The following is a 26,379-nucleotide window of genomic DNA, read 5'->3' as shown; positions in this document are numbered from 1 at the left end:
CTATTATTTCAGGGCGATGTGCCAATTAGATGAAACTAAAATCAATTTTTAGCTCTTTTACGTTTGTTTTAAATGTTTTTGTAGCTTAGTGACAGCATACCTTCAGATTAGAAAAATAATATTTATAACACTTTAAAAGTCAACCAGACATAATTGTGAGTTTATTCAAAAATGTTCATCTTGTTTCCAAAAAAATCCATTTCACATTTATTTTACTGGTTGTGAGATCTAGTCTAACGGATTGCATCCATTCAGCAACACCACATGTGACATTCTATTTTTAACTGCCCAGCTTCTAAACAGCTGCCAACTAAAGTATTGAGTAAAATGGAACAGGAGGTATTGCTCAGAAACCACTAGTACAGTCCACTACTGTTACACATTACATAGTTAAATACAGGAAAAATGCTTTTAGCCTTGACCAAACATCAGTGTGCCATTGTACCATATCTTTTTGACTGAAGTGAGCAGTTTCACATTAACAGAGTAAATGTTAAGTTGTTACAACTCGTACTGGCTGGTGAGTGTTTCTTTTTTCTTGTCATTCTTTAAGGAGCTAGACCCTCACCAATCCACCTTGTTAGTGTTGGTGCATCTGTCCATCATATGAAAAATGCACTGTGTTGGAGATCGTGTATCTCCTACTCCCTATGCGTTAGTACTGTGAGCAGGATCTGTGCTTTTTGTGTTCTTTTGTACCCAACATTTAAAAGCAGTCCAGTTACAACTGGCCTTTTTGTTTTTACATTTTGTTGTACAAAAAGTTTATGAACAGTTTGCTGATACATCTATTACAGTGGCTTTAAGTTCCAGTGGCCCATCCTTTGTTTTTTCTTTGTCCCAAAGATTTACAAGTGGAGGATAAAATTTGTTCAAGGGAAATGTTGCTTTATTCTGTACATACTTTTCTAAACGACTGTGCCCAAAGTTGTACTTCATCTTCCAAGTCACACAGAAGTAGAGACATGTCATGCTAATGGTACCAAAGATGGCAGCAAGGGCAGCCATAAATGCTGAGGTCGGACTTTTCCTGTTTGATTTTACTGCCAACACTAATCCTTTTGTAGTGACATTGAGGCATTTCTTTTCCGTTTGTTGATTAATGTTAATTATATAAATACATACCTCGTACTCAGTTGATGGATTCAGACGTGTTAGGTTATATGTACGTATATCTGTTGGAACTCTGGCTGTGTAAGTAATTTTGGGATTATTGAAATCTATTTTGGCAGACCATTTAATTTTAGATGACAGACTATTCGAAACTGCCTTCCAGGTGACCACGATAGAATGTGCCGCTACTTCTTTTATTCCAATATTCATTATTTCACTTACAGATGGTGGAAATGATCCATTCACTGTTATGATAACCGTTCTCAAATCTGCTCCAACCAAATTATGTGCAACACAAGTATACAAGCCTGCTTCCTTATTGCTTATGTTAAAAATTGCCAGTGTTCCTTCAAGGTGTACATTGTATTTAGCAGTTGCAGTGTTAGGAAGAAGTTTATCACCAGATGGTGTGATCCAGTAGATTTCGGGCTCTGGCTGCCCTGTAGCTCGACAGTGTAGAGATGCTGAGCTTCCGCTGTTCAAATTTATTTCAGAAGGAAAACATTCCGCAGCTATTAATGGAAGGCACATATCTGTCATTTCTCTGAAAGGAATTTCTCGAACGTGCTGACCTTTGAATTCTGGTGGGTCAAAACAAAATAAAGACTGTGGCTCCATAAATCGAATACGTGTTTTATTCATGTTAATCCAGCGAATTACACAATCACATCTGATTGGATTACTATGTATGCTGATTTCCTGCAATTTGGGCAGAGATTCCACTGTGCGCCTGTAGAGGGCACTTAGTGCATTGCTGTTGAGCATTAATGTTTCCAGTTGGGGTGCTCTGTAAAATGCATTTGGATGAATATATGAAAGCTTTGGGTTGTTCGTAGCTTCAATTTTTGTTAGTTCAGGCAAATTATCAAGGGCAAGACAGTCAATAGAAACCAATTCTGCCATGTTGTTAATGCCCAACTCTTTCAAGTGCAACATATTTCTGAAATCCCCTCGTTGTATTCTCTGAATAGGATTTTTATTCAAATCCAAAAATTTGAGATTAGGAACTTTCTGAAGAGCTGCATTGGGAACACTGATAAGTCTGTTGTCATAAAAAGAAATGCTTTCCAAGTTATTTAGGCCAATCAAGGTATTCTCCCCCAATTCTGAGAGTTCCATTCCAGCTAAGACAAGACTTCGCAGATTGTTGAGAGGTTTGAAGCTCATGTCTTGAATTCGAGAAATAGGGTTTTCTCCTATTGTTAGAATCTCCAAGCTCGGGATAGCCTCAAACCACTTGCTTTTAATCATTGTCAATTGGTTAGAATTAAGATGGAGTCTGAGAAGATTATCAAGACCTGTAAATGCTCCTGATGCAATGCTGGAAATCTGGTTATGATTAACATAAAGTTCTTGCAGACTGTTGAGTCCAAGCAAGCAGTTGTCAGGCAATTCATTGAGCTTATTTTCTTCTAAGTGCAGAGACAGTAGCTGAAGCATCTTTCCTAGATTAATGTCATGGATAGCTAAAAAATTGTTTTGGGATAAATCTATCTCTGTAAGGTTGGTCAAGTAGTCTATTTTGTTCTCGATTTTTGAAATATTATTACTCTGCAGCAACAAAACCTGTGTCTCAGTTGGAAATATTTGTGGCAGTACTGCTAGATTTAAATCATTGCAGTCTGTTGTTGGAGCTTCCATATAAGTGGATCTTGGTGTGAACCATGGTCTGATTTCACAAATGCATAACTTTGGGCAGTCCATATTTCTCCCTACAGTTTGCACTATTGCAGTAACTACAAGCCATATAAAAAAATAAGCATTGAATGATACATCCTTCATCTTGAATTGCTTCCCTCTGCACAGTAGTAGATCTTTTAAAGATTCTGTAATTACTGCCGTTAAGCTTAATCACCAGATCATTTGTTACCAAGCACTGCACATTTGCAATCACATATATTCCATGTGAGCGGCAGGTTCCCTGTCCTTTCAATTACCTTGTCCAAAAATGCCATGCACACTGAGCACGTGAAGACTGTTCGACCTTTTGTGAAGTGTAATTGATGAACTAGGACAAAACCCTGCAGACTTTTGGGAGATATTGCATGTCATTTATTTTCCTGTTATCTGTCCAGTTTTCTTGAATGTCCTCTATAATGAGCAGAATTACCTACAAAAAAAAAGATTTTTTTCATCAGACAAAGTATAGTTATGTGATTATTTGTGTACAAAAACACAAAGTTCATTTATGTTAATGCCTGCATATATATTTACACTGTAAGTTTTCCAAAAATGACTGGAACATAAAGTTGCAAAATGGTAATCTAAAGTAAATCTAGATGAGCAAATCATTGTACCTAATTAACTGCATCTCAATTAGTATTCCAAAACATTCACAGATTTCATTATTAAGTATACTTCCAATCGTTTGAAATTATGTGCTAACTTGTTATAGAAAAATGTAGCTTGTACTAACTTTCACAATATTTTGTACCTGGACTTGTTATAGTGAGGGGGTCCTTTACTGTTTTTGGAATGCATATTGGTTGCAGTTTAAGCAGAATTCTGGATCATGAATCAATGGTTCTATAACACGGGACAATCCATCTAAAATGATACTCTTCCTAAATAAGTGTAGGATGTATCATGTTACAGGCAGGCTGTCCATACTGTACATAATTATATATCAAACATTTGGCAAGGGATTTTTGTTTCTTTGAACTATTGACATTTGACCAGACAGAGTTTATGCTGTCAAGAATTGTTAACGAAATATAGAGACTTGGCTCTGAAGTGTACAACACCTTATAGAACACAGATTGGAAATTCACATTTGTGTTTCAATCTATAAAAAGAAAAGGCATTAACAATTAAGTGGTAAACTCTTTATCAGAACTTCAAATCAGACAACTGTTTTACAGAGGTTGTAGACATGAACACCCTGTACTGTTATAAAGGAAGTTAGTGGAATTAGCAACAAACATATGTGAAACTCAGGTCATTTTTGGTGCTTTTTCTTAACTAGCAGACAATCTCACCCTCTTAACCTATCTGAAAATCAGATGCATCAGATGATCCACTCCATTTACAACTGGAGTGGTGAGGAGAAGTGATCCCCTTTTATGTCTGGTTCTGGCCCTTTATAATATAGTACACAATTTGCCTTGACCAGTGCCACAGAACATTTGGTATTAATATATTAAAGATGATACATCAGCTCATCAGATATTGTTTTAAAATGGTTCTGAGATCTGAGGTGAGCATTACAATTTGCATATTTGTTCCCTAAAAGTCTGTACATGAGGCTCTGTAAACCCATTTAAGTTTTTCATAACAACCTGAGCCTTTGCTTAAAAATGAGCCTTTATTGTTTTAATTGAATTCATTCAAAAGTTGTGCTGCTCAGAACCCAATTCACGTTATCCCTCACAGCCTAATGTTCACTGTCCCATAATTGCTCCTGTATTAAAATTTCCATGCTTGCACTCAAGAAGCTTGCCACCATACAGGACATAGCAGCCTGCGTGATAGGCACCCCTTCCATTCACTCCACCACTGATGCACAGTAGCAGCAGTTTGTACCATCCACAGGATGCACTGCGGTAACTTGCCATGACTCCTTCGACAGCACCTTCCAAACCCACACTTTTACCACCTAGAATGACAAGGGCAGCAAAAGCATGGGAACCACCAACACCTGGAGGTTGCCCTCCAAGCCACACACCATCCTGACTTGGAAATATATTGCCATTCCTTCACCGTTGGGTCAAACTCCGGAACACTCTCCCTAACAGCATTGTGAGCAGACCCACACACTAAGGACTGCAGCAGTTCAAGAAGGCAGCTCACACCACCTTCCCAATGGCAACTAGGGGTGGGCAATTAAATGCTGGCTCAGCCCGCAAAGCCCACTTCCCTTGAATGAGTGAATGAGTATTTTTAAAAAATGCTTGGGCCATAGTCTATCCCTACACGAGCTTTTCAACATTCAGGGAATTCTGCATGCTTCCAAATCTGGCCTGACCTATTGTCCACTTTCTTCATCCCACAATTGTGCTGTGGCCCTAAGGTGTGGAATGTCATCCCCAACTGTCTGCCTGTTCACCTCTCCCATCTTTTAAGGTATCCCTTATTCCCACTTGTTCTACCATTGCGTTATTTGGCCAAATATCAGATTTGGTCTAATATCATTTCTATTGGAACCTTGAAACAATTTACTACAGTGAAGGCATTACAAAAATGCAAGTTGTTTTTAAAAGGACAGAACTCCACATAGTGTTTGACTATCACTGATATTGTACAATGAGTGCTCTCTTTGTAAAGAAACCAGTTATTTAACACTATAACATGAGAAATAGAGTTAGGAAGGGTTGACCATCAAAAGAAACCTGCGGCAGTTGTTTTACCTATGAATCCATTTACAAATGCATTGCTATGTGGAGAAAATAATATTTGATATTCTCCTGAACATTGTTATTTTTAAGTCTATTGTTGTCTGGCTGCATGTTGTAACTCAACAACTGAAGGAAAAGTTTTAAAGCTTCTCAAGGTGCTTTACAGAGAAATTGAGATTGAGCCATGAATTTCAGAGTGAGGCCAAGTCAAAATGATCTTGAAGAATATTTTGAAGCAAAGTTATTTTCAAAGATAGTTTCAGAGAAGTAGAGCAGAGTCACTGAACAGTTCACTATTAAAGATGAAGAGAAGGCTAAAATTGGGGGACCAAAGTTTTGGAAGCAATTGCAAAGGTAGAGAAATGTGAGCTAGTGCTAGGATTTGAGATTAGTAATAAAGATTTTAAGGTAATTTGTTTGTAGAACTAGACATTTGTGTAAATTGATGACAGGAGTAATGAGTAAAAATAAAATTGATATGGAGCACAATGAGATAAATTTGCTTGTTGCACCACTCTTGTGATTTAGGAAAGTTTAAGGCCAGGAGAAAAAGTGCCAGGAAGAGCAGAAATCCCATGGAAAATGAGAAGATAAATTTTCCATTGGCTTAAAGACATCCATAAATTACGTGAAATTGCTTTACACCAGGTTACGCTGCTGGAGCAAGAATGTATGCTACCACAATCTGTAACCTGATGGCTTTCACTCTACCATTAGTATCCAGCCAGGGGATAAACCCTAGTTGAATGAGGAATGCAAAAGGGTTGGCTATGTGTAGCATCAGGCATACATAAAAATTGAGATGCCAGCTTTGTGAAGCTGCAATATGGTACAATATTTAAGTAGCATGCAATAGACAAAATTAAGTGATGTCACAACCAATAGATCAGGTTGAAGCTTTGCATCCTACCACATGTCTGTGTGGGTTTCCTCTGGGTGCTCCAGTTTCCTCCCACATTCCAAAGACGTACAGGTTAGGAAGTTATGGGCATGCTATGTTGGCGCCGGAAGCGTGGTGACACTTGCGGGCTGCCCCCCAAAAATCACTACGCAAAAGATGTATTTCACTGTGTGTTTCGATGTACATGTGACTAATAAAGATCTTATCTTATTTGTTGTGCCTGGTGTTGGACAATTAAAGAACTAACTTGAGGAGGTGCTGAGAACAATTCCATCCTTATTTATGACAAAGCCCATATGTGGGTGCTAGAGAAAAAGGTGAAGTATTTCCAACCAGTCCAGGCTAGGAGCCAGTCTCCAGCCAATGTGATTCACTCCACATGATATCAAGAAGAAGCTGAGAACACTCAATACAGGAAAGGATATTGGACTATACAACGCCCTAGATCAGGTGCAGCTTGTTCTGAAGACTTGTGCTTCAGAACAAGCTGCACCTCCAGCCAAACTGTTTCTGTGGAGTACTTTGCTGGCATACACCCAGCAATGTGGAAACCTGTCCTGTTCAGAAAAAGCAGGACATTCCTGTCTGGTTAATTATCGCCTAATCAATGTGCTCTCCATCATCATCAGATTGACGGAAGCTGTTATCTGTGTTATCAAGTGGCACTTACTCACCAATAGCTTATTCACTGATGCTAAGTTTGTGTTTTGCTGGACCACTTAGCTCCAGACTGCATTACAGTATTGGTTCAAACACGGACTGAAGAGCTGAAATCTAAAGGTGAGGTGAGAGTGACTGCACTTCACTGAGTGTGGTATCATGATGCCCTGGTAAAACTGAAGTCAGTGGGCAGCAAAGGGAAAATGCTGTGGTGTTTGGAATCGTACCTTGCACAAGGTTGTAGTCATTGGCAATCAACCATCCCAGCCTCGAGACATCACTGCTGGAGTTCCTCAGGGCAGTGGTCTAAGTACAAACATCTTCACCTTCCTCATCAGTGATCCTTCCACGACAAGGTCAGAGGTGGGGATATTCACTAACGATTGTATAATGTTCAATTCTATTCATAGCTCCTCAGCAGATAAAGCTGCCCATGTATGCAGCAAGACCTAGATAACATTCAGGCATGGGCCAGTAAGTAGCAGGTGCTGATCATCTCCAACAGGAAAGATTCTAACTGCCTACCCTTGGCATTCAGTGGCATTACCACCACGGAGTCTCCCACCATCCATATCCTGAAGAGCCACTATTGGCCAGAAGCTAAACTGGACCAGCCACTTAAATACCATGTTTACAGCTGCAGGTCAAAGGTTTGGTGAATGACTTGCTTCCCTGTACCACACGGTCTTTCTACTATTTACGTGGCACAAATCAGCAGTGTGATGGAATACCATCTCTTTGTGTGAGCAGCAACAAATTTCAGCACCGTCCAGAACAAAGCAACCCAGTTCATTGGGACCCCATCAAACAGCCTAAACATTCATTTCCCTTACCATCAAAAACGCACTGCAGTTACTTGCCCAAGATTCTCCCACAGTACCTCTGAAAGCCACAACCTCTGCCATCAAGATAGATGAGGGCAACAGGTACATGAAAACCTGCAGGTCCTCCTCCAGTTTGCACACCATTCTCACTTGGAACTATGTTGTTGGCCCTTCGTCGTCCCTGGGTCTATATCATGGAACTCTCTCCCCAACAGCCTTGTGGGTATATCTTCACCGTAAGGATTACAGTGGTTCAAGAAGGTGGCTCAGCATCACCTTCTCAAGAACAAAAAAAAATGCTGATTTTCCCAGCTAAGCCTAGAAGCCATAAATGAATTTTAAAAACTTCAGTAATGAATATTTTGACCACATATAAAACTACATTCTCGCCCTGTGAGGGTATGTTCTTTCACATGTTGGGCAGCCACCTAGAATATAACTAGCTGTCAATTCACATTGTTAGCACCTTGTTGTGGTTGCTATGCAACAAATAAGCAACCTGCAGTAATGATTCGCAGTGCTAATAATTGTATAAATAAATAGCTATTTTTCAATTCCTGCCACTGGAGTCAGATATGCAATATTCCAGCTTAAAATTTGCAAATATCTGGACAAATGACAATAAGGTCAAAATTTGTGTTTGGACTAATCCTGTCTATCAAAGAAGTTTGAAACTCCACAAAAAACAATATTGGGACAGCAAAAAAATAAATAACTTTCTCTAAGAATGTGCATACAATGTTAACAATATTCAGATGATTTTATTATGTATTGAATAGCAGAAACAAGTTTACAAAATCAGAAAATGACAAATGTTTCACTCTGTCACCTGGAATAGTACCGATTTCTTAGTCAATGAAGATTCTAATTGTAACTGTATAGGTTGAGAAGGAAAGAAAATTGAGAACATTTGAAATAATCAAAGCAAAATAAAATAGCAATGAGTTTTTGATGCATTATTGAAATTGAATGAAAAAGAATGGATAAACATGCCACAAAGAAGTTGAAAATCTTCAGTAGCAGTAAAGTGATAAGTTGGATTGTACCCAAGCAAAGGATCTTTTGTACATGTTCCATCACACCTGATCTTCAGACAATCACCTCTTTCTCTCCCCACAGATTCCCATTTTGTTCTACCATTGCATATTTGCCAGGCAGGTACAATTGGTGTCTTTACAGGAAAAACAAATTAAGTGATGTTTTCCCTGTGTTGTCTTGGGTGTACTTAAATAGAAAATCTACCACACAATCTCTGCATGTCCCAATAACTCTAAGCACAAGTAGATATGTGCTGGTAGTGCCGTTTATATATGGAAAATCCCAGTTTTTGCATCTGGTCAGTGCAGAGATTGTGGTCTAACTGTAGTAAGGCGAGAGGGAGAAAGTGGCTTCTTGGTTGTCTTAAGTATCCGAAGATGTTAAGAAGAGAATTTAAAGATGGTCACTTTTAGTGAGCAAGGCTGTGGGAAAGAAGCCTTGGTTACCTCCAAGCATTTACTTACAACAATATACTCCAAATCTGATTTGCACTGCTGTTAAGGCAGTAAAAGTTTAGAGTAATAGACATTACCATCAGTGAGCCTTTCATCAAATTTAACAGAAAATAACCCTGTACAAGAATTTAAAATATACAACTGGACTTTGGATAGCATGAACAGTGAAAACTTTACACTCCATAACTTAACACTTGTAAAATAGAACTTTTGTGTGGGAAAATAACATACAGCAAAATGAAATTGCACTGTCCAGTAACATGCTGACATAGTAATTACAGTTATTACTTTTAGTTATGACATCTAGAGTGTCTGCTTTCTCCTTCATAATGTGGAATTGACTAGCATTCTGTTATTACAAAAACACAATGTGGTCAAAGAACTAGTGATAAAAACTTTGGAACAATATATATTTTTTAAAACAAGTGTCTTTCTTGGGCACAATTTTCAGTGTCTAATTTGAACTTCAGCTTGAAATGTACCAGAATGAAGACCATTGTACTTAGTCTGCTCTTGAAAATATCTTGAATATGTCTTGTGATATACTGTACATTTCTCTCATTTATTTATCCAGCTACTGAAATTTATCTGATTTCATACGTATCCCACTCTCCCCGAGATATTGTTGATACAGTAATGCCGCACTGCTTCCATTATTGTCAGTTGCATACTGTGTTTATCCCGTGTAGTCATTTATTCACAACCATCCTTCCTGTTCTGTTTGTTTTCCTGTTGCAGAATCTGCTATTGCATTAAACCTGTTTGGCCTAATTGTATTGGCCAGGATTAATGCCTGTGATCTGTCTATGCTTGCACATACCTTGGCCTGATGTGGAGGGCCTGTTTGTTGACAGAGCCACAGTTGGAGCCCTCACTCCCAAAATAACCCTGACAAAGTTGGGGACTACTTCACCAGCTGTAAAAGCTGCAATTGATATTGATAGTTCTTAAATGTCTCTGATATTAGAAGCATTTAAAAATCTGTTCTTGTTAAAGCCAATCATGTTTTAAAATGATTTAAAGAAATTCAAAAATCAAAATTAACTGAAAATGCATAAATAATTAAAACTAAAGCAAAGTATTTATTCCAAGTAACTTCTCCTTTACCACCCAATTTTTTCTTAGTCCAGCGTTCCCTATTGAAATGAAAAGGATTCTTGGACTCTTTTATAAAAGGATGACTGGAACCCACTGCTGGTATTCAACACATGGCCCAGCAGATTTGGGCCTCTGAATCTGTTAGCAAGTCCCAGACTTCTGAACTTAACAGGGCATGCTTGGAGTTCCAGGTCTTGTTGCAGTTTAAACAGCTGACTGCTGGTTAAAGTCAACTTGATATGGCCCACAGATCTTTATTTTTAAATAAACAGGAACCACATTCCATGACTTTTACTTTGAAAAATGCAAATTCGGTTACTTGTAACTTTATTTTATCTAAAGAAAATTATTTCATTTTCAGAGTCTGTGCAATTAATTTAAGATGTAATGTAAAAGATATCAAGTAATACAAGAATATAGTTCTGGGGCTGTTTTTTTTTAAAAGCTTGCCTATCAGGTATACTAACTGCTTTTTTTAATATAAAGGATGTGAATAAATAAATGTTGTGTTGATGTCTGTTTTCAAACCAATCACATTATTTGTGATTAATAGCACAGAGATAAAGTTTGACATGGAGAATGTAAATAAAAACCAAAAATTATATTGTGGTTGCACATCATGCAGCTTAGTTACATTAGTATGGATTATTTTAATGGATTCGTCAAGATACCGGGATGAAATTTACAAGAGACTGACACTTCCTCCAAACACCCCCCCCCCCCCCCCCCAACCCCAATACACAAAAAGAGTCACAATCTTTGGCAGAGCATTCTTCATACCTGACCTTGTGAACCTTTCCTCACCAAATGTCATACTTCATTTCTCAACATGTGTGTTAGGAGAGTGACTGGTTGCTTGCTCTCTACTAAAGGTCTAAAATTGTATTGCCTAAGATGGAGGGAATGTTCCAGGATATGCATAACTATTCCTGCTTCTGATCCCTGTTCCCTTGGGGGAAAAAAAAGCTAGCCCAGAAAGCTTGTCAATTAATTGGAATTATCAAACTCTACCACAACAGGAATATTTAATCATCATTTTATTGAATGGAGGAGTATGTTCAGGGAGCTTATGGCCTTCCTAAATTCCTATTTCATAAGTCACTATTCAGTTTCAGACAATTTGCCTATGGATGACAAAACTAAAAGTCTTCAGATTTGTATTTCTTCATTCTCTGCTAAACACATTATTAGTAATAAAGGTTCTGGTAATATTAAAATATTAATAGTTAATTTATGCCCTACTGGAGCATGGGTCAGGTTGCTGTAACTAATGGATATGCAATCCCAGTAAAATGACGAAAGCTGAGCAAAAACATCAAAAAAAGACAGGTGAAAAACAAGCCTGAATATAGATCATGATGCATAAAGAGGGAATTAGACTGTAGGCTCCGTAGGATGTGAATGCATTATAGCTTAAACATAGCTGTTCAACTTTAAAATCTACTGTACATAAAGGTGTAATTTGCAGCAATGGAATATTTACCAAAGAGAAAAGTGGATGCTGAAAGCCTTAGCATTACTGTCAAAGGAGATACAGGAGAATTTTTTCCTGAGCATCTATGCTCCCCCCACCTCACCTCCAGCCCCAGAGAATTTTGATTCTGGCATATTTAGCACAACATTTTAGCAGATGTTGAGTGTTCCATAATTGTAGTTTTAAAGTAAACAACAATAATTCTAAAAAGGCACAAATACTTCATTGAAATAAGTAGTTTATAGATTTCCAATTAAAGAAACCAGATTCTAAACTCTTATTTAATGGAACTGTAGTAAGTAAGCTGCCACTGAATTCCATTAGCTAAAATTACCTCACTATCACACAGGTCTAACACAAACTGAAGGCAGGTCGGAGCTAGTAGAGTAGGAAGGATGGGTGGCATTGGTTAGTAGATTGAGGATATTCTGATTTTGTTATATAAACAAGCTATTTTCACATCTCTTCAGGAAGGATAACACTGAAAATAATTGTTGACATAAATTAAGCTGAACTTTGCAACTGAATTCTGATTAGGAGTCAGAGAGTGAATCATTAATCTTCCTTTCCTCGTAAATGCTGATCAGTGTGTTTCAAAGCTTTTTTTGGTTCTTCAGACCTTAAAATATGATGGTAGAAATTACTGTTGTTTTAAATAACTATTAGAATCAGCAGCCTATTTAAAGTAAACAGCCAACCTTATCAATTCTGACAGTCTCCTGGTCTATGTGCAACTAATCTGATTCTTTGATGCCATCAATCCCAGATTAAAAAAGAATTTCCTTGTGAAATGCTGACAAGCTCGCACATGAGTTGAAATGCTGACTGCAATGGCTGGCATGTAAGAAGGTATCAGCTCTAAGCAGCCAACAGTGTAACCATGGCAACATTCTGGACATAGAGAAAGCACTTCCTATTTCAGGAAAGGTAAATTATACAGAAGCTATGAAAATTGGTAAACTGAAAGATTGCATTCTTTTTGTGATGACCTATAGATCATCAGTTTTGGCTAACATCCAGAGAGGAAAAAATGGTAGGGAAAAAATACCAGCCTTCACTGATATCCTAGATATAATGTTTGTACATTATATCTGTTCCTTGCAGGAATATTCAGTTTAATAGTCTGTGCAACAGCAGAAATTTCCCTCTTGAGACAAAAGGTGAATAGAATGCATTCAGCAGTTAATATTTGGTATCCCACAGAAGTACACTGCTGCTCTTAAGCAATCTCAGTGCCTCACTGATGCCATATGTGTGATGTGTGCAATTAATTATTATTGACTTCCTGGTTGAAAGTGGAAATGTAGCAAATGAGTCGTCCATATGCAGACATAATAGCAAATTAAAATAAAAATACATTACTGAAAAGTCCAAGTGGAAAATGAAAGTTTTATCCCTATGATGAGGTGTGATGCAGTGGCTTCTAACTTTAAAATAGGATGTTAAGTGGTTGCTTGCATTTAACTTGGATTGATTATATCTTGGCCAGACCTAATTATGAAGGTATGTTGAAAATTTCCCCTCTTAGTAGCAATGGGGTGATTGCTGCCATTTTCTCTCTTCCCTTCCTTTACGTAAGTTGCCCTTACACTTGCCACCAAGTGTTCAGGTAGAGCCGTATTGCCAGGAGCTAATAAAGAAGTCAAAGTAGGAACAAACACTATTTTCTTTTGCAGTCAGTTATTGTTATTTTCAAAATACAGTACCGTGAAAAGGTATCATTTTAAGTCAGCTGTAATGATAGTCAGGAAAGCAGCCACCATAATCAAGGACCTTTCTCACCCCAGTCATTCTCTCTTCTCCCCTCTCCCATCGGGCAGAAGATACAGAAGGCTGAGTGCATGTACCACCACGTTCAAGGGCAGCTTCTATTCCACTATTATTGGACTCTTGAATGGACCTCTCGTATGCTAAAAGATGAACTCTTGATCTCCCAATCTATCTCATCATGGCCCTTGCATTTTATTTGTCTACCTGCACTGTACTTTCTCTGTAACTGTAACACTATACTCTGCATTCTGTTTTTCTTTTTACTACCTCGATGTACTGGTGTATGGAATGATCTGTCTGGATGGCATGCAAACAAAAGCTTTTCATTGTCACATTGTTGATACATGTGACAATAATAATAAACCAACCAATACCTTTTATATCAAATTTAGAGCTAAATAAGAACCAGCAAAAGATTATATATTATCAAATATGATACATTTTTTCTAATCTCAAGAGGATATAATAAAGAAACATACAGGATGATTGTGATTCCAGGAGGATCTTGGGTACACAGTCTAAATGGTCTTATTGTTGGAATTAAGCAGATATGACTTCTAAAATTGCTCATCATGGAACTAGTCATCAGTGTTCAACAAGAATGTACAGTGGCTCAAATTCTGATCTGGTATTCTACTCAACTTGTGTCAAGCAGGAAGATCATGAGTAGCGAAGAATCAGGGTCACAACGATGCTTTCGAGCGGCTGGTTGAACGGGTGATTACATAACGGCTTAACGCTGGGCTGTGTCAATATCTGTCCTTTCAGCCTCAGTGTCTTGTTTAACTCAGCTGACTCTGTTACAGAATTAGTTACTTGGGGTGATTTTATATAAATTTAAAAAGTCAAATTGGTTGATTAAATCTGCATTCTTCAGCATTTGTACTGATTGTAAACTCATTGAAATCAAGAGAAGACACCTTTGGGAAGGTTGGACTAAAATTGTAGAATGGTGGCACAGGATGAAGACATTCAGCCTATTAAGTCGATGTTGACTCAGAGTAGAGCAGTTCATTCAGTTCCATTCCCTTTTTCCTCTTGGTCCTATCCAATACCTTATGATTGATTCTGTTTCCATCACCCTTATAAGCATTATGTTTAAGATTGTAACTAACTCATGAATGAAAACATTTATCTTCTTATCTCCCTTGTATTCCTTAATCCAGATTTTTTTTTTAAATCTGTGCTTCCTGTCTGTGAATCCCCACTAATGGAAAAAAATTTCCCTCAATTTCCCCAATCTAAATCAGTCATTACCTCATACACCTTCATCAAATCTCTCATCCTTCTTTGCTCAAAGGACTTCTCCAGGCTAACCTTACAACTGAACATCTCATCCCTGGAACAGTTCTGGTAAGTTTTTTCTGCATCCTCTCAAGGGCCTTCATATCTTTCCTTAAGTAAGGTGATCAAATTTGGACAAAATACTCCCCTCATGGTGTAACCAGTGTTCAATACAGGTTCCGCATAGCTTACCTGTTTTTCTACTTTTTTTGCCTCTATTTATGAATGCTAGGATCCTGCATGGTTTGCTAATTACTCTTTCTGCATGCCTTGTCACTTTCAACAATTTATGTGCATGTACATTCATGTTCTTCTGTTTCCTTTAAATCTGTGTCATTTAGTTTATACTGTCTCTACTTATTCTTTCTGTCACAGCACATCACATTTCTCTATATAAAGTATTATCTGCCACTTTTCTGCCCATCCTGCCATCTGATGCCGTATTGTAGTCTATAACTGTTTACCACAGAAAAATCTTCATAAAACCTAATGTGACAGGATTATTGCTAACTACCAGTTGTAAATATTCTTCAATGATCCATCTTGCTGTTAGTTTATATAATGAATAATGTATTGTTTGTTCCTCCCTTCAATCCTAGGTCAAAACTGATTAGCATAGTGATTGAGGTAAATTTGTAGATCACATGATTTTCTTTATATTCAAAACATCTGTAATGCAACAACAGCTTTAGAATTCCACACCACCAGTCTCAGAATATTTCCTATTACTTAATATCTACGTTTAATTTTGAAAGGATCCCTTTGTAATAAATAATGCAACTCTGGACAGATAACTATGGTGTCACAGCAGTAGAATATGATTGGTATCTCGTAATTAGGTTTGTTTCACATCCAATCAGTCTGTATATTTCATGCATCAATTCATGTGGAGAGAGGACATTGTTCCTGATGGAAAATCCTTCTCAGTCAGGATAAGCTGAGCATTGTTGTTTGTCACCAGAGCAACAGAGAAGTAAAGCAAGACAAGCAGGAAGGGAGAGAAGAAAAGTGTGTTGTGCCTTGGCACTTGTTCTGTTTCCACATCAACAGTTAGAGAGATGGTGATGAAAAAGTAAAAATGTAGCAGTTACATCAAACCATGCCCTGTTGCTGGTAAGGCGAGCAATTCACTTCACTGCACCATTTTATAGGCTGTAAATATTTTCAAAGCACAGCTGTTGTCCACAATAGCCTTTCTTCAAGTACAATAAAAAACTATTTTGCAATCTTTGCCTATGCAGCCGTTTTAACAGTATCACTTCTAGATCCTTGTAAACCCATCTACAGAAAGGAAGAAAAAGAATGATGTAACACCATGTTGGCTTTCTGAAATACAGTTAACTGAGAAATTTGACTGTTTTGCACTGAAGAAATCTTGTCTATTATTACTTTCAGAAATGAATTTGTACAGTGGAACTTGATGGGGAAATTATTTTTAATACAATAGCCAATCTATTGATTTGGATGTAATTATATCAGATAAAAATAGTCAATTTCATTGTCCTTTTGCTGGTATATAACGGTCCTCAGTATTCCATCTAACCTGTAATTATTACTTTTACCTAATTATTTTTCCATTTTAAATTAAGCCAGAAGTTACTGAAAGGATTGCCAGAGATGAATATAATGGCTAAATATTCCTTCACGGGTAATTTTAAGATGCCATCTGATTTGTTGTTTGCAGTGATTCATTTGTTAAGAGGTGCTATTGCCAGAGGGAAGCAAATCTGAAGCTGCGGGAATGCCTTTTAGTTGTAACATTCACATGAACAATTTTAGTGTATTGAACCAAAAATGGAATGGGTAATTGTGAAGGATAGGTTAGCAATGTTGATTGTCCACACTCCCAGCGCCTTTGCTCCAGATTATCAGTAAGAAATTTTCCAGTCACTGTAGCTCTGAGGGCCTGCATGAGAGAGGAATCATAGCATGGCTAATAAGAATCAACTGCTTCTTTATGGCTCTCCTACTGTTTCTTTTAATACTTCATTATATTATTTAAGCTGGAAAAAAAGGTTTGAAAAGAAACCCGCTGGAAGAGCTACTGTTCATTGTGTTTTACTGCTCTCAACAGTGGATCAGTCTACTTTCTATTCCAATAAAAGCCAGAAGAATCATTTTTTTTAATCCACTGAGGAGAACGCATATGTGACTCAATTAGTAATTTATTCTCTAGTAAGATCTGCCCTGATTCATTATGATATTTTAAGCAATTATCACTCAAAATAATTGTGAAGGAAAACTACTTCACAGACTGCTTAAAAATGTATTTTTCTGAGATGTAAAAGACAAGCAGGTTTTTTAAAGTAGTAATTACATATTACAAAATGAATTAATTTACTACCTGGTATGGGAACAATGGCTGGTACTATGGAATGGTTGTCCTTTATCATCAGTAATAGCTAGTTTCAGGACTTTCTGTCTAAAGATCTTCATGCATTATCAAAATGGACATGTTGTGTGCAGTGATGCTTTTATTGTCAAATTAGCCTGTTAGGGTGATTGATATGTGAATTGAACTGCTGATCTGCTATTGGGGAACATAATGTGCAAAACTGCAGACTGTGAAAAAGGAATGGTTCTTGAAATTAATGCTGAAGAAAAACAATTTAATTTTTACTTTCATAATTCTACTTTTTATTGTACAGTATAAAGATGCCCTGGGGACCTGGGCAGTTGGTTTGCATAACGCATTTTTGACATGATTAAAATGTGATCAAATTGGTTTAGGCTTTAGTTGCATGATGAATATGACTTCCTGCAGCTGATGATAGTTAAACTGCACTGCTTCACAATTGCTCCATGATGATTTTCTGGAACTCAGTTGAAAGAGGCTACCTTGCTTTATGTTTAAAAATCAGCTTTTGTGTAGGATTGAGCATGGAGGTTTTTGGGCTTTCTGCATATTTTGGAAACTTACAGATTGTGTATTTTTCACACTGCTCTGTACCACATACAAACCACAAGTAGGTTTGTTCCAGCATAATAAAGAGCAGATCAAATAGAAGTAGCAAATGGCTGGTTGGGACTTTTGCAATAATTTAAGAGGGCAAAGGAGATATTTCATTTTATTGTTTTGCCTCAGATCTGTTATTTGCAATAGTTATTAAAAGAAAATGCACAACAGTTTCAGTCTTCTGGCTACTTGATGTTAATGTTTACAATAATCTGTACCTTGGTCTACTCCAGCCCTCGGCCATATTAAGGGTAAACCAGTTGCATTTAATAGTGCCGTTGCTAATTAGACTGAGGGATTAAATTAGAATATGAAATAGACGAGAACATGAAAATCAATTGCTTTGTCTGTTCATATTTTATGTGACAGAGAAGTTACAGTACAAATCCACACAGAGAAAGGAATATATATTACACTTTATTAGGCAGTTTTAAAAGAAGAATATGTGTGAAACCTATCTAATTAAAAAATAAAATAAAATTTTAGGGCCTACATATATTTTTGGGAGTCATCAACATAACTGGTCAATGGCAAAATATTTTACCTCAAATAAAGTTCAAAAATTCTTGGATTTTAATTTATTGCATCATTACATTTAGAATTTTCCTTCTAAGATCTGAATGTTTGTTCTTTATAGAAGGGGACTTGGAAGCAACAGTGCAGTGAAAAAGATAGGTTAACCTATCTGATAAGGATATGTAAAGTATTGCAATGGTTCTAACATATGGGAGCCCTACTGCATCTTTAGATGTCTCGGATCACTTAACATCCAAAGAAAAACTGAAATGTCACTGCTGTAAATTTATTTTTTTTTAAAAGTGCCTTCTACTAAGTGAGATATTAGGATGACAAATTGCATGCAATAATTAAAACTAGTTTAAATATGAAACAATGTCAAATCTAGGCAACTGTATTCCCATCTCATCCCTCATGGAAGCAGCAACGCATAGAAACAATGTATGAAGAAGGCATGCAGATTTAACTTAATGCAACTAAGACTGCATCAAGACTACATATATTTAGATGTTGCAATACTTACCATATCCTTATCACATTTGTTAACATATCTGTGTGCACTAAGTCAGTGGATTCTCTTCAAGTATAGGCAAATAATTTAGGTTGTTACTTCAGTCCATTACAAAGGAATTATCACACTATCTTTGAATAAGATATTAAACAAAGGGCCTGTCCATCTATTTGGATGTCACATTGAAGGATGTTCTCTGTGCACTTGACAGTATTGCCCTGTGCCCACATGTAACTAAAACATTAGCCAGCTCTTTATTTAATTGTGAGACCTTGTTATGTGTAAATTGGCTGCTGCATTTCCTCCCCGACAACGATGTCCTTTCCAAAAGTAATTCATTGTTTGGTAAGTTCTTTAAGAAATGTGATGATGTGAAAAAGACCAATATAATTTTTTTTGTTATAAATAAATATAAGTTAACCAGTGAAGGATGTAACTTGTCCAGTTAATAGGAAGTTGGAACATTAAATAATTGTGCTTCTATTAAGTAAGTGCTAGTAGTAATTGTGCCACAATTGGTTTCTTGGTTTCAGTGGTATCAGTTGCTCCTGTAAACAGTCTAAATATCCAACTTTAAGGAAAACTAACACGCATCCCTATATCTATTTGTGCCAATGTGAGGCTTGGGAATGTAAATTTAAAACCACTTAATGAACTAAAGTGAAAATCTATATCCTTAAAATTACACCAGCATTTACTTTTTAAATGTATGACATGACACAAGGAGAACTGTGATATCTTTATCTAAATAGGGTAGTGTTAGGTTATTTAAATAGTACACTTGGCATTCAGCTCATGAGTTATGTAGTCTGATATCATGTGGTGTGTTTATTTCTATATAAGTCCCATTTCTGATCTTCCAGTCATATGGTTTAAAACAATTTATACAGCAGCTGCTAATTTACTTGGTAGATCACAGGCTGTATCTCTTATTTGAGATGGTGCAAACAAATCAATTATCTGATTTGGTCACAAAACCAATATCTTTTAATCTTGCAGTGGTAGTGAGAGTTACAAAGATCTTACAAAGAGTTACAATGATTACAAAAGATTTTGGCCATTAACAAGTGTTACGGATCAGGTTGCTATTTGGTAAATGTCCCTTTAAAATATAGTACAGTAGAGTGGTGGTGTTTGCAACATCAAAAGCAGCCATTTGGATATTATGTCTGTGCTGGTCAGAAAGAGCCATCTAACTTAAACAGGTAGATCCATAACCCAGCACATCACAGTTCATCAGTACATACATACCCAAGGACTGTTTAAAATACTATAAGAGTTCCTGCTGCTCCCACCCTTTCAGGCAGTGAATTCCAGACTGTTTTCATCCTTTGTGTGAAACCCATGTACCTCATCTTTCTTCTAATCCTTCGAAAAATTACTCTTAATCTATGCCCTCTGTGTTTTCTCTCTTCTACTTAGGAAAACAGGACCTTCCAATTTACTCTTCCTAAAACTCTCACATGTACTTCAATTAAGTCTCCTCTTAGCTTCCCCTGTTTCAAAGAAAGGAACCCTAACTTATTGAATCTTGCCTCAAAGCAAAAGTTTCCAGTCTTGGCAACATCCTTGTAAATCTCCAAACATGCACCATTTACATTTCTAGCATAATCCCGTTGCTTTTGTTATCCTTGGCTAACAGTGGAATGGACCCCATTCAGCTGATAAAAGCTGAAATGCAGTGTTTTTGTTACAATTTTTAATGGGTTGGCTTCAAAATTCAGGCATTATTCATATTTTCCTTTCACATGTTACGGACTAGGTGAATGTTCCTTTAAGAAAGAGCATAGTGGTGTGTGTGGCGTGCTTACGTCAACAGAAGATAAAGGACGTAATGACGTTGTTGAAGAAGGCAGTCGAAGTCAGTCAGAGAAGAGAGAGACACCAGCCTGCTTGTTTTCTCTATTGATGGATGAGAAACAATAACTGTCTGTTACTACAATCCACGTATGGAAATTGGGAGTAATCTGGTGGAGTTCACTTTGTTGCTGACCTGTAGAAGGAAACAGGTATTTGTGTGGACGACCATGATACGGATGCTTTTCGGGGTGAGGAAGTCACTACCGAGTAAACACTGAGGTGTCGTTTGGGTTCCATCGTGGAACATTTGGATTTCGTAATTACTCTCTCTATGTTGTCACGAACCAGCAACAAAAGAAACACACTGAGCATGATTCAGTGTTAAAAACTATTTTATTAATTACTACTTATGATAATACGTAAAATAAAAGTAAAAATGTTAGTATGTTAGAATTCAAAAATGTTAAACCTCGAACATTAACCCCAAAACTAAACTCTTCGTGTGTGTGTGTGACAAAGTCCCAAACTCCAAGTTCCGGAATGGTTCTTAAAGTTCAGTTCCGCAAGCCATAAAGTGAAACATGAGCAAGGGCTTCTTCAACAACCGCCGTTGTCAGAAGATAAGACGTAGATGTAGAGAACATAGAGAGAGTAAATACGAAATCCAAATGTTCCACGATGGAACCCAAACGACACTTCAGGGTTTACTCGGTAGTGACTTCCTCACCCCGAAAAGCATCCAAATTGTGGTCGTCCACACACAAATACCTGTTTCCCTCTACAGGTCAGCAACAAAGTGAACTCCACCGGATTGCTTCCAACTTCCATACATGGATTTCTGTGGCAAACACAGTTATTGTTTCTCATCCATCGATAGAGAAAACTAGCAGGCTGGTGTCTCTCTCCCTTCTCTCTCTCTCTCTCCTTCTGATTTCTTCAACAACGTCATTACGTCCTTTATCTTCTATTGACGTAAGCATGCCCCACACATACATACACACACACTCTCTATCTTAAAGGGACTTTCACTGAGTCCATAACAATGTTCTCTCATCTATGTCTTATCTTCAGACAACGGTGATTGTTGAAGAAGCCTTTGCTCACGTTTCACCTTATGTCTTGCTGAACTGAACTTTAAGAACCATTCCTGGACTTGGAGTTTGGGACTTTGCCACACACAGACACGACAAGTTTAGTTTTTGGGGTTAATGTTCAAGGTTTAACATTTTTACTTCTAACATTCTAACATTTTTACTTTTATTTTTCTTATTATCATAAGTAGTTATTAATAAAGTAGTTTTTAACACTGAATCATGACTCAGTGTGTTTCTTTTGTTGCTGGTTCGTAACACACACAATAAACCAGAGTGAGTCTTTTGGCTTGATTGTGAGCAGAAGTGAGGCAAATCACTTTAAAATGTAGTAGGACAGATCAATAAAGATTTCTGAGCACGCATTTCGAAGTCCCTCTGTTCCTTTACATTCTCAATATCCTCACCCTCTTCAACCTACTTTTGTGCAACCATAACTCTCACACCTAACTCTCAAATATATGAAAGATATAGTCAGACCACACAAAGCAGGACAACTACAGCCCTATCTGCATAGTCCCAAAGAGCAGCATATCAATAGAAGGACTCTTTGGCAATGTTTTCAACTAGCATTTACTCACCAATGCATGACACTATTCCTTAGTTGTGTTGCACCAGGACCACTGAGCTGCTTTATCGCTGGTTCAAAATGTTGGAACTTGCTCACGTCATTGTGGAAGATCTGCACCATACTCAGTGCCCAACATTACATTCTAATGGCAGTTAGACTTGGGGGAAAAAAAAATGACAGCCTTGCTCGTGTCTCTAACATCCCAAGAATGAATTGAAACCAGTCTTGAGTCATGACAATGCATTTCACATAGCCCCACTTGTTTTTCTAATGTGTTACAGAAAGAATAATGCCTAGGAGTCCATCCTTGATTGGCAGTTGTAAAATGTGCAATATCGTCCTGCTAACACATTCATTCCATTCAGTGATTTCCAGATGCTAAGAATTTAATGACTTATAGTTTTCCCTTCAAAACATCACCTAGAAACAAATTTTTAGCTTGTAATATGATTATTGGAGTAAAAGATAATTTAATCTTTTCTATGTTGCAAGGAGACATTGATATGGTAAATGACTACCAACCAAAACTTAATCATCTTTACTTGATGCCTTATTTCTAGACTGATTGATGAAAGATGTATATTGCTTAACCATGCTAGTTTTAAGACATGACTTAGTCTACTGTGTACCAGAAGCTTTTATGTTAAGTAAATAAAAGTTTCAACAAATAAACTCGTATGAGTTTTTATGTTACAAAATAGAAACTCTCAAATACAATCCACACTATAATATTCTAGTCTAATAATTATTTTATAACTGGCATTTTTTTTTACAGTTGCTTTGTGTCAAATAATTAAGATGAAATGTAAATTTGTTGTTGCTGTAGGAATTTCATGACTCCAAGCTGAATTTTGTGGGTTTTCCATTTCATACAAATAGTCACATAACACTATTAAATGTGATTTGAAAGTATAATTTTGGCATGTACTGATATTATCAGCTGATAAAAGCTGAAATGCAGTGTTTTTGTTACAATTTTTAATGGGTTGGCTTCAAAATTCAGGCGTTATTCATGTGTTCACTAAAGCATGAAAGGAAAAAAATCATATTTTTGTAATCCCGCATTCAGCTAACCATCTGTAAAATTAGCTGGGGCAAATGAGGTTTCTTTTGTGAGATTGGAAGGTAGCTGCTAGCAGATTAGAAGCCAGGTACAAAGAATGCTTTCCCCAGGTCTTCAGAATTTTTAACCATTTAGTTACTTTTTCACGACTTTGTTTTAATTTTAAACTGACCCACACCTGAAGGTGTTTAACATGGACTTAACCACCTACGGGACACGGGTCTGCCATGTAAACAGAACCATTGGTACTCAAAGTTTCAATTTATCTGCTCTACTTTTAGAAATTACATTATGATAGTGGTCAATGTAATACAAAAATGTTCTATGCTAGTGCATAGAACAGTTGGTAATAACTACTTTCATTAATATTAATTTAATTAATAATTAGGGAAGAACTTGTACCTTCTATAGGCCAGTAGCTTTCTCAGATAAGACCTGCAGTACTTGAAATAACACCTGCACTTAATGTTATATCTAGCAAAAAACCATTGATTAATGATTCTCACTCTGAGACATGAAAAAGCATTATTTAACAGGCACTTGGCTTCTCATGTCTGACATTTTAGAATGAAATAATTATCATTTTTTCCACTGATTAAAATGAACTCTATCTCGATTCAAAATTTTTCTTTTGCTTCAATATTACCAAATTCTCTAAAACAGTTTCATACACTGTTTTAACTTTGACAATGTCATGTAGTCTGCTTTATAACAGCAATCTCTTGTTTGCATGGTTTAATTTTTCTAATTTTTGACTGCCACAATCTGTAATACAACTAAAATCAACGTTCTATTCTTATACTACTGCATTCTTTAAATTTGTTTGCAACAGCATGGTGCATCACTTTAAACTTGAAAAGCTGGATTAAAAAACATATCATAACATTAGAGGATCGGCACCTTGTATTCCTCCTGGGTAGTCTGGAGCCTGGTGGCATGAACATTGAATTCTCCAACTTCTAGTAAACTGCTCTTCTACTCTCCTCCTGATCTATCTAGCCCCCATCACCCTGTCTCTTTCCCCTTTGATCTGCCCATCACCCACACACACCTTACATTGGTCCCTCTCCCCCACTACTCCCATCTACTCTCCCCAGCTCCCTCCCTTTATTCCATACTCCACCTTCCTCTCCTGTCAGATTCCATCAACTTCAGCCTTTTGTCACTTCCACCTATCACCTCTCAGCATCATTCCTTCAACTGCCTATCACCCACCCCCCCTCACCTGCATCCACTTATCACCTGCCAGCTCCTGCTTCACCTCTTCCCTCCATCCGTTTATTAACTGGCTATCTCCCCTGTATCTTTCAGTCCAGATGAAGGGTCTCAACCTGAATCATCGACTGTCCATTTCCCTCCATTGATGCTGCCTGACCTGCTGAGTTCCTCCAGCTTTTTGAGTTGCTGCAGATTCCAGCATCTGCAGTCTCTTGTATGTCCTCGTAACATTGTTACATTAATTTTAATATTTTAACTTATAACACTGTAACTGTCTTAAGCAATAAACTGAATTAAAGCATCATTTAAAAGGCACACTACAGTAAGTTTAGGCAAACATGAAATATAAAGTGCATGTATGCTCCAAGGACCATTAATGTGCTGCAAAACTAGAGGTAACAGTCTTACCAAATTCCAGTGAGCTTCTTTTCAAACTTACAAACCTGTTAATATCCACAAACCAAATCTTCCTTTTCTGTAGGGCACTGGACTTTGACTTCCCTTATCTCCTTCTCCCAAGGTGTTGCCAAACTCAAGAACGATCCTCCAACTTTTAGTCTTTTCCTGGTTGAACCCCAAGACATCCCCTCCCTTCGCTATGCTATTTAATACTCATTCTAGCTCATAGCTTTAGATACCACAGTACTTAACAATTAAGTGCATAAGTAAAGAAAGTATAACTAAGCTTTAACCTGTAATTTGTTATCCAATAGAAAACAGAACTGATAAACTCAATACCTAAAAGCAAAATATGTACCCAGAAAAATGAGACCACTTTCCTCAAATCTCTCACCATAACAGTTTCTGTCAACCTTAGTAAAATTACATTTGTACACCTCTACGCTTAGTCACAAGGTTCATGCAGGGTGCTATTGCTATCAAGTTCTTGGGTTCTATTCATTTTTCATAAATATATAAAAACCTATAGTTAATACACTGATTGTTATGCATTGATGGTCAGAAAGAGTTACTCAGTTTAATCCCATGTTCCACCAGTAGGTCCATATAGCTATAAAATAACAAAGAAATATAACCACAACAAAATTTTAAATCAGTGGACTTAGGTTACAACGAATTATACAATTCTGGATTATATTATTTCTAATACAGTCCATTCCAATCTCTCATTTCCACCTTCCTTGAAGTCATATCTGTTTAAAACTCAGCACATGTCCTTCCCTCAACTGTTCACACACTGTCTGTATCCTTATAAATCTGTGCCAGCACCTCATCACTCAACAAAATTGTATTCACAATCCTTGCCTTGTATCTCACTGGGTTTCTTGCACAAAAGCAGAAATCCTGAACCTACTGCAGAAACACAGCCAGTGGTGTCCTGGCTGCACGTGTTCTCTGGATCCCACATGGAATCCAGCTGTGGTTCAGGAATCTGTATCAATTTTGCAGCACACATGAGCAGAACTGGAGAAGATAATTGCAGGGTGATGGGGCCCTACTCAGCAAAATTGGACAAAGTTTTGATGACTTTATCAAACTTCAGTTTTGAAAGTAACACGTGTGTGTGTGTTGCTCCAGATTCCAGCATCTGCAAAATCTCTTGTGTCTTAATTTTGAAAGTGCTTTGTTCCTCTGGCTTTCATGTATCTGGTACAGAAATCATGGGCACCTTGACCAAACTGAGCATTATGCTTTGAGAAAAATGGCTGTGAGCCTTTGCAAACAAATGTAGCAAAAGAGCCAA

General features: G+C 37.2%; 2 protein-coding genes across 14 annotated transcripts in view; one reads left to right on the top strand and one right to left on the bottom strand.

Moving 5' to 3' along the window:
* LOC127578488 (dedicator of cytokinesis protein 4-like) overlaps nucleotides 1-26,379 on the top strand; it is a 719,988-nt gene that overhangs the window by 495,347 nt on the left and 198,262 nt on the right. The window contains exons 54-55 of one of the 10 annotated variants that reach the window (XM_052030592.1): nucleotides 14,968-15,020; nucleotides 15,551-15,574. The exons of the other annotated variants lie outside the window; for them this stretch is intronic. Of the exons in view, the coding sequence (XP_051886552.1) occupies nucleotides 14,968-14,983 (16 nt within the window). The 3' untranslated portion in view covers nucleotides 14,984-15,020; nucleotides 15,551-15,574. Of the gene's footprint in view, nucleotides 1-14,967; nucleotides 15,021-15,550; nucleotides 15,575-26,379 lie in introns of those variants that run through there. 10 annotated transcript variants of the gene reach the window in all.
* lrrn3a (leucine rich repeat neuronal 3a) overlaps nucleotides 145-26,379 on the bottom strand; it is a 41,343-nt gene continuing 15,108 nt past the window's right edge. For all 4 annotated transcript variants that reach the window (XM_052030603.1, XM_052030602.1, XM_052030601.1 and 1 more), the window contains one exon: nucleotides 145-3,223. In XM_052030603.1, coding sequence (XP_051886563.1) covers nucleotides 766-2,895 — 2,130 coding nt within the window. In that variant the 5' untranslated portion in view covers nucleotides 2,896-3,223 and the 3' untranslated portion in view covers nucleotides 145-765. The remainder of the gene's footprint in view (nucleotides 3,224-26,379) is intronic.

The sequence above is a fragment of the Pristis pectinata genome, chromosome 15 (genome assembly GCF_009764475.1).
Source record: "Pristis pectinata isolate sPriPec2 chromosome 15, sPriPec2.1.pri, whole genome shotgun sequence".
Taxonomy (NCBI): domain Eukaryota; kingdom Metazoa; phylum Chordata; class Chondrichthyes; order Rhinopristiformes; family Pristidae; genus Pristis; species Pristis pectinata.
This window is presented reverse-complemented; position numbering and strand designations above follow the sequence as displayed.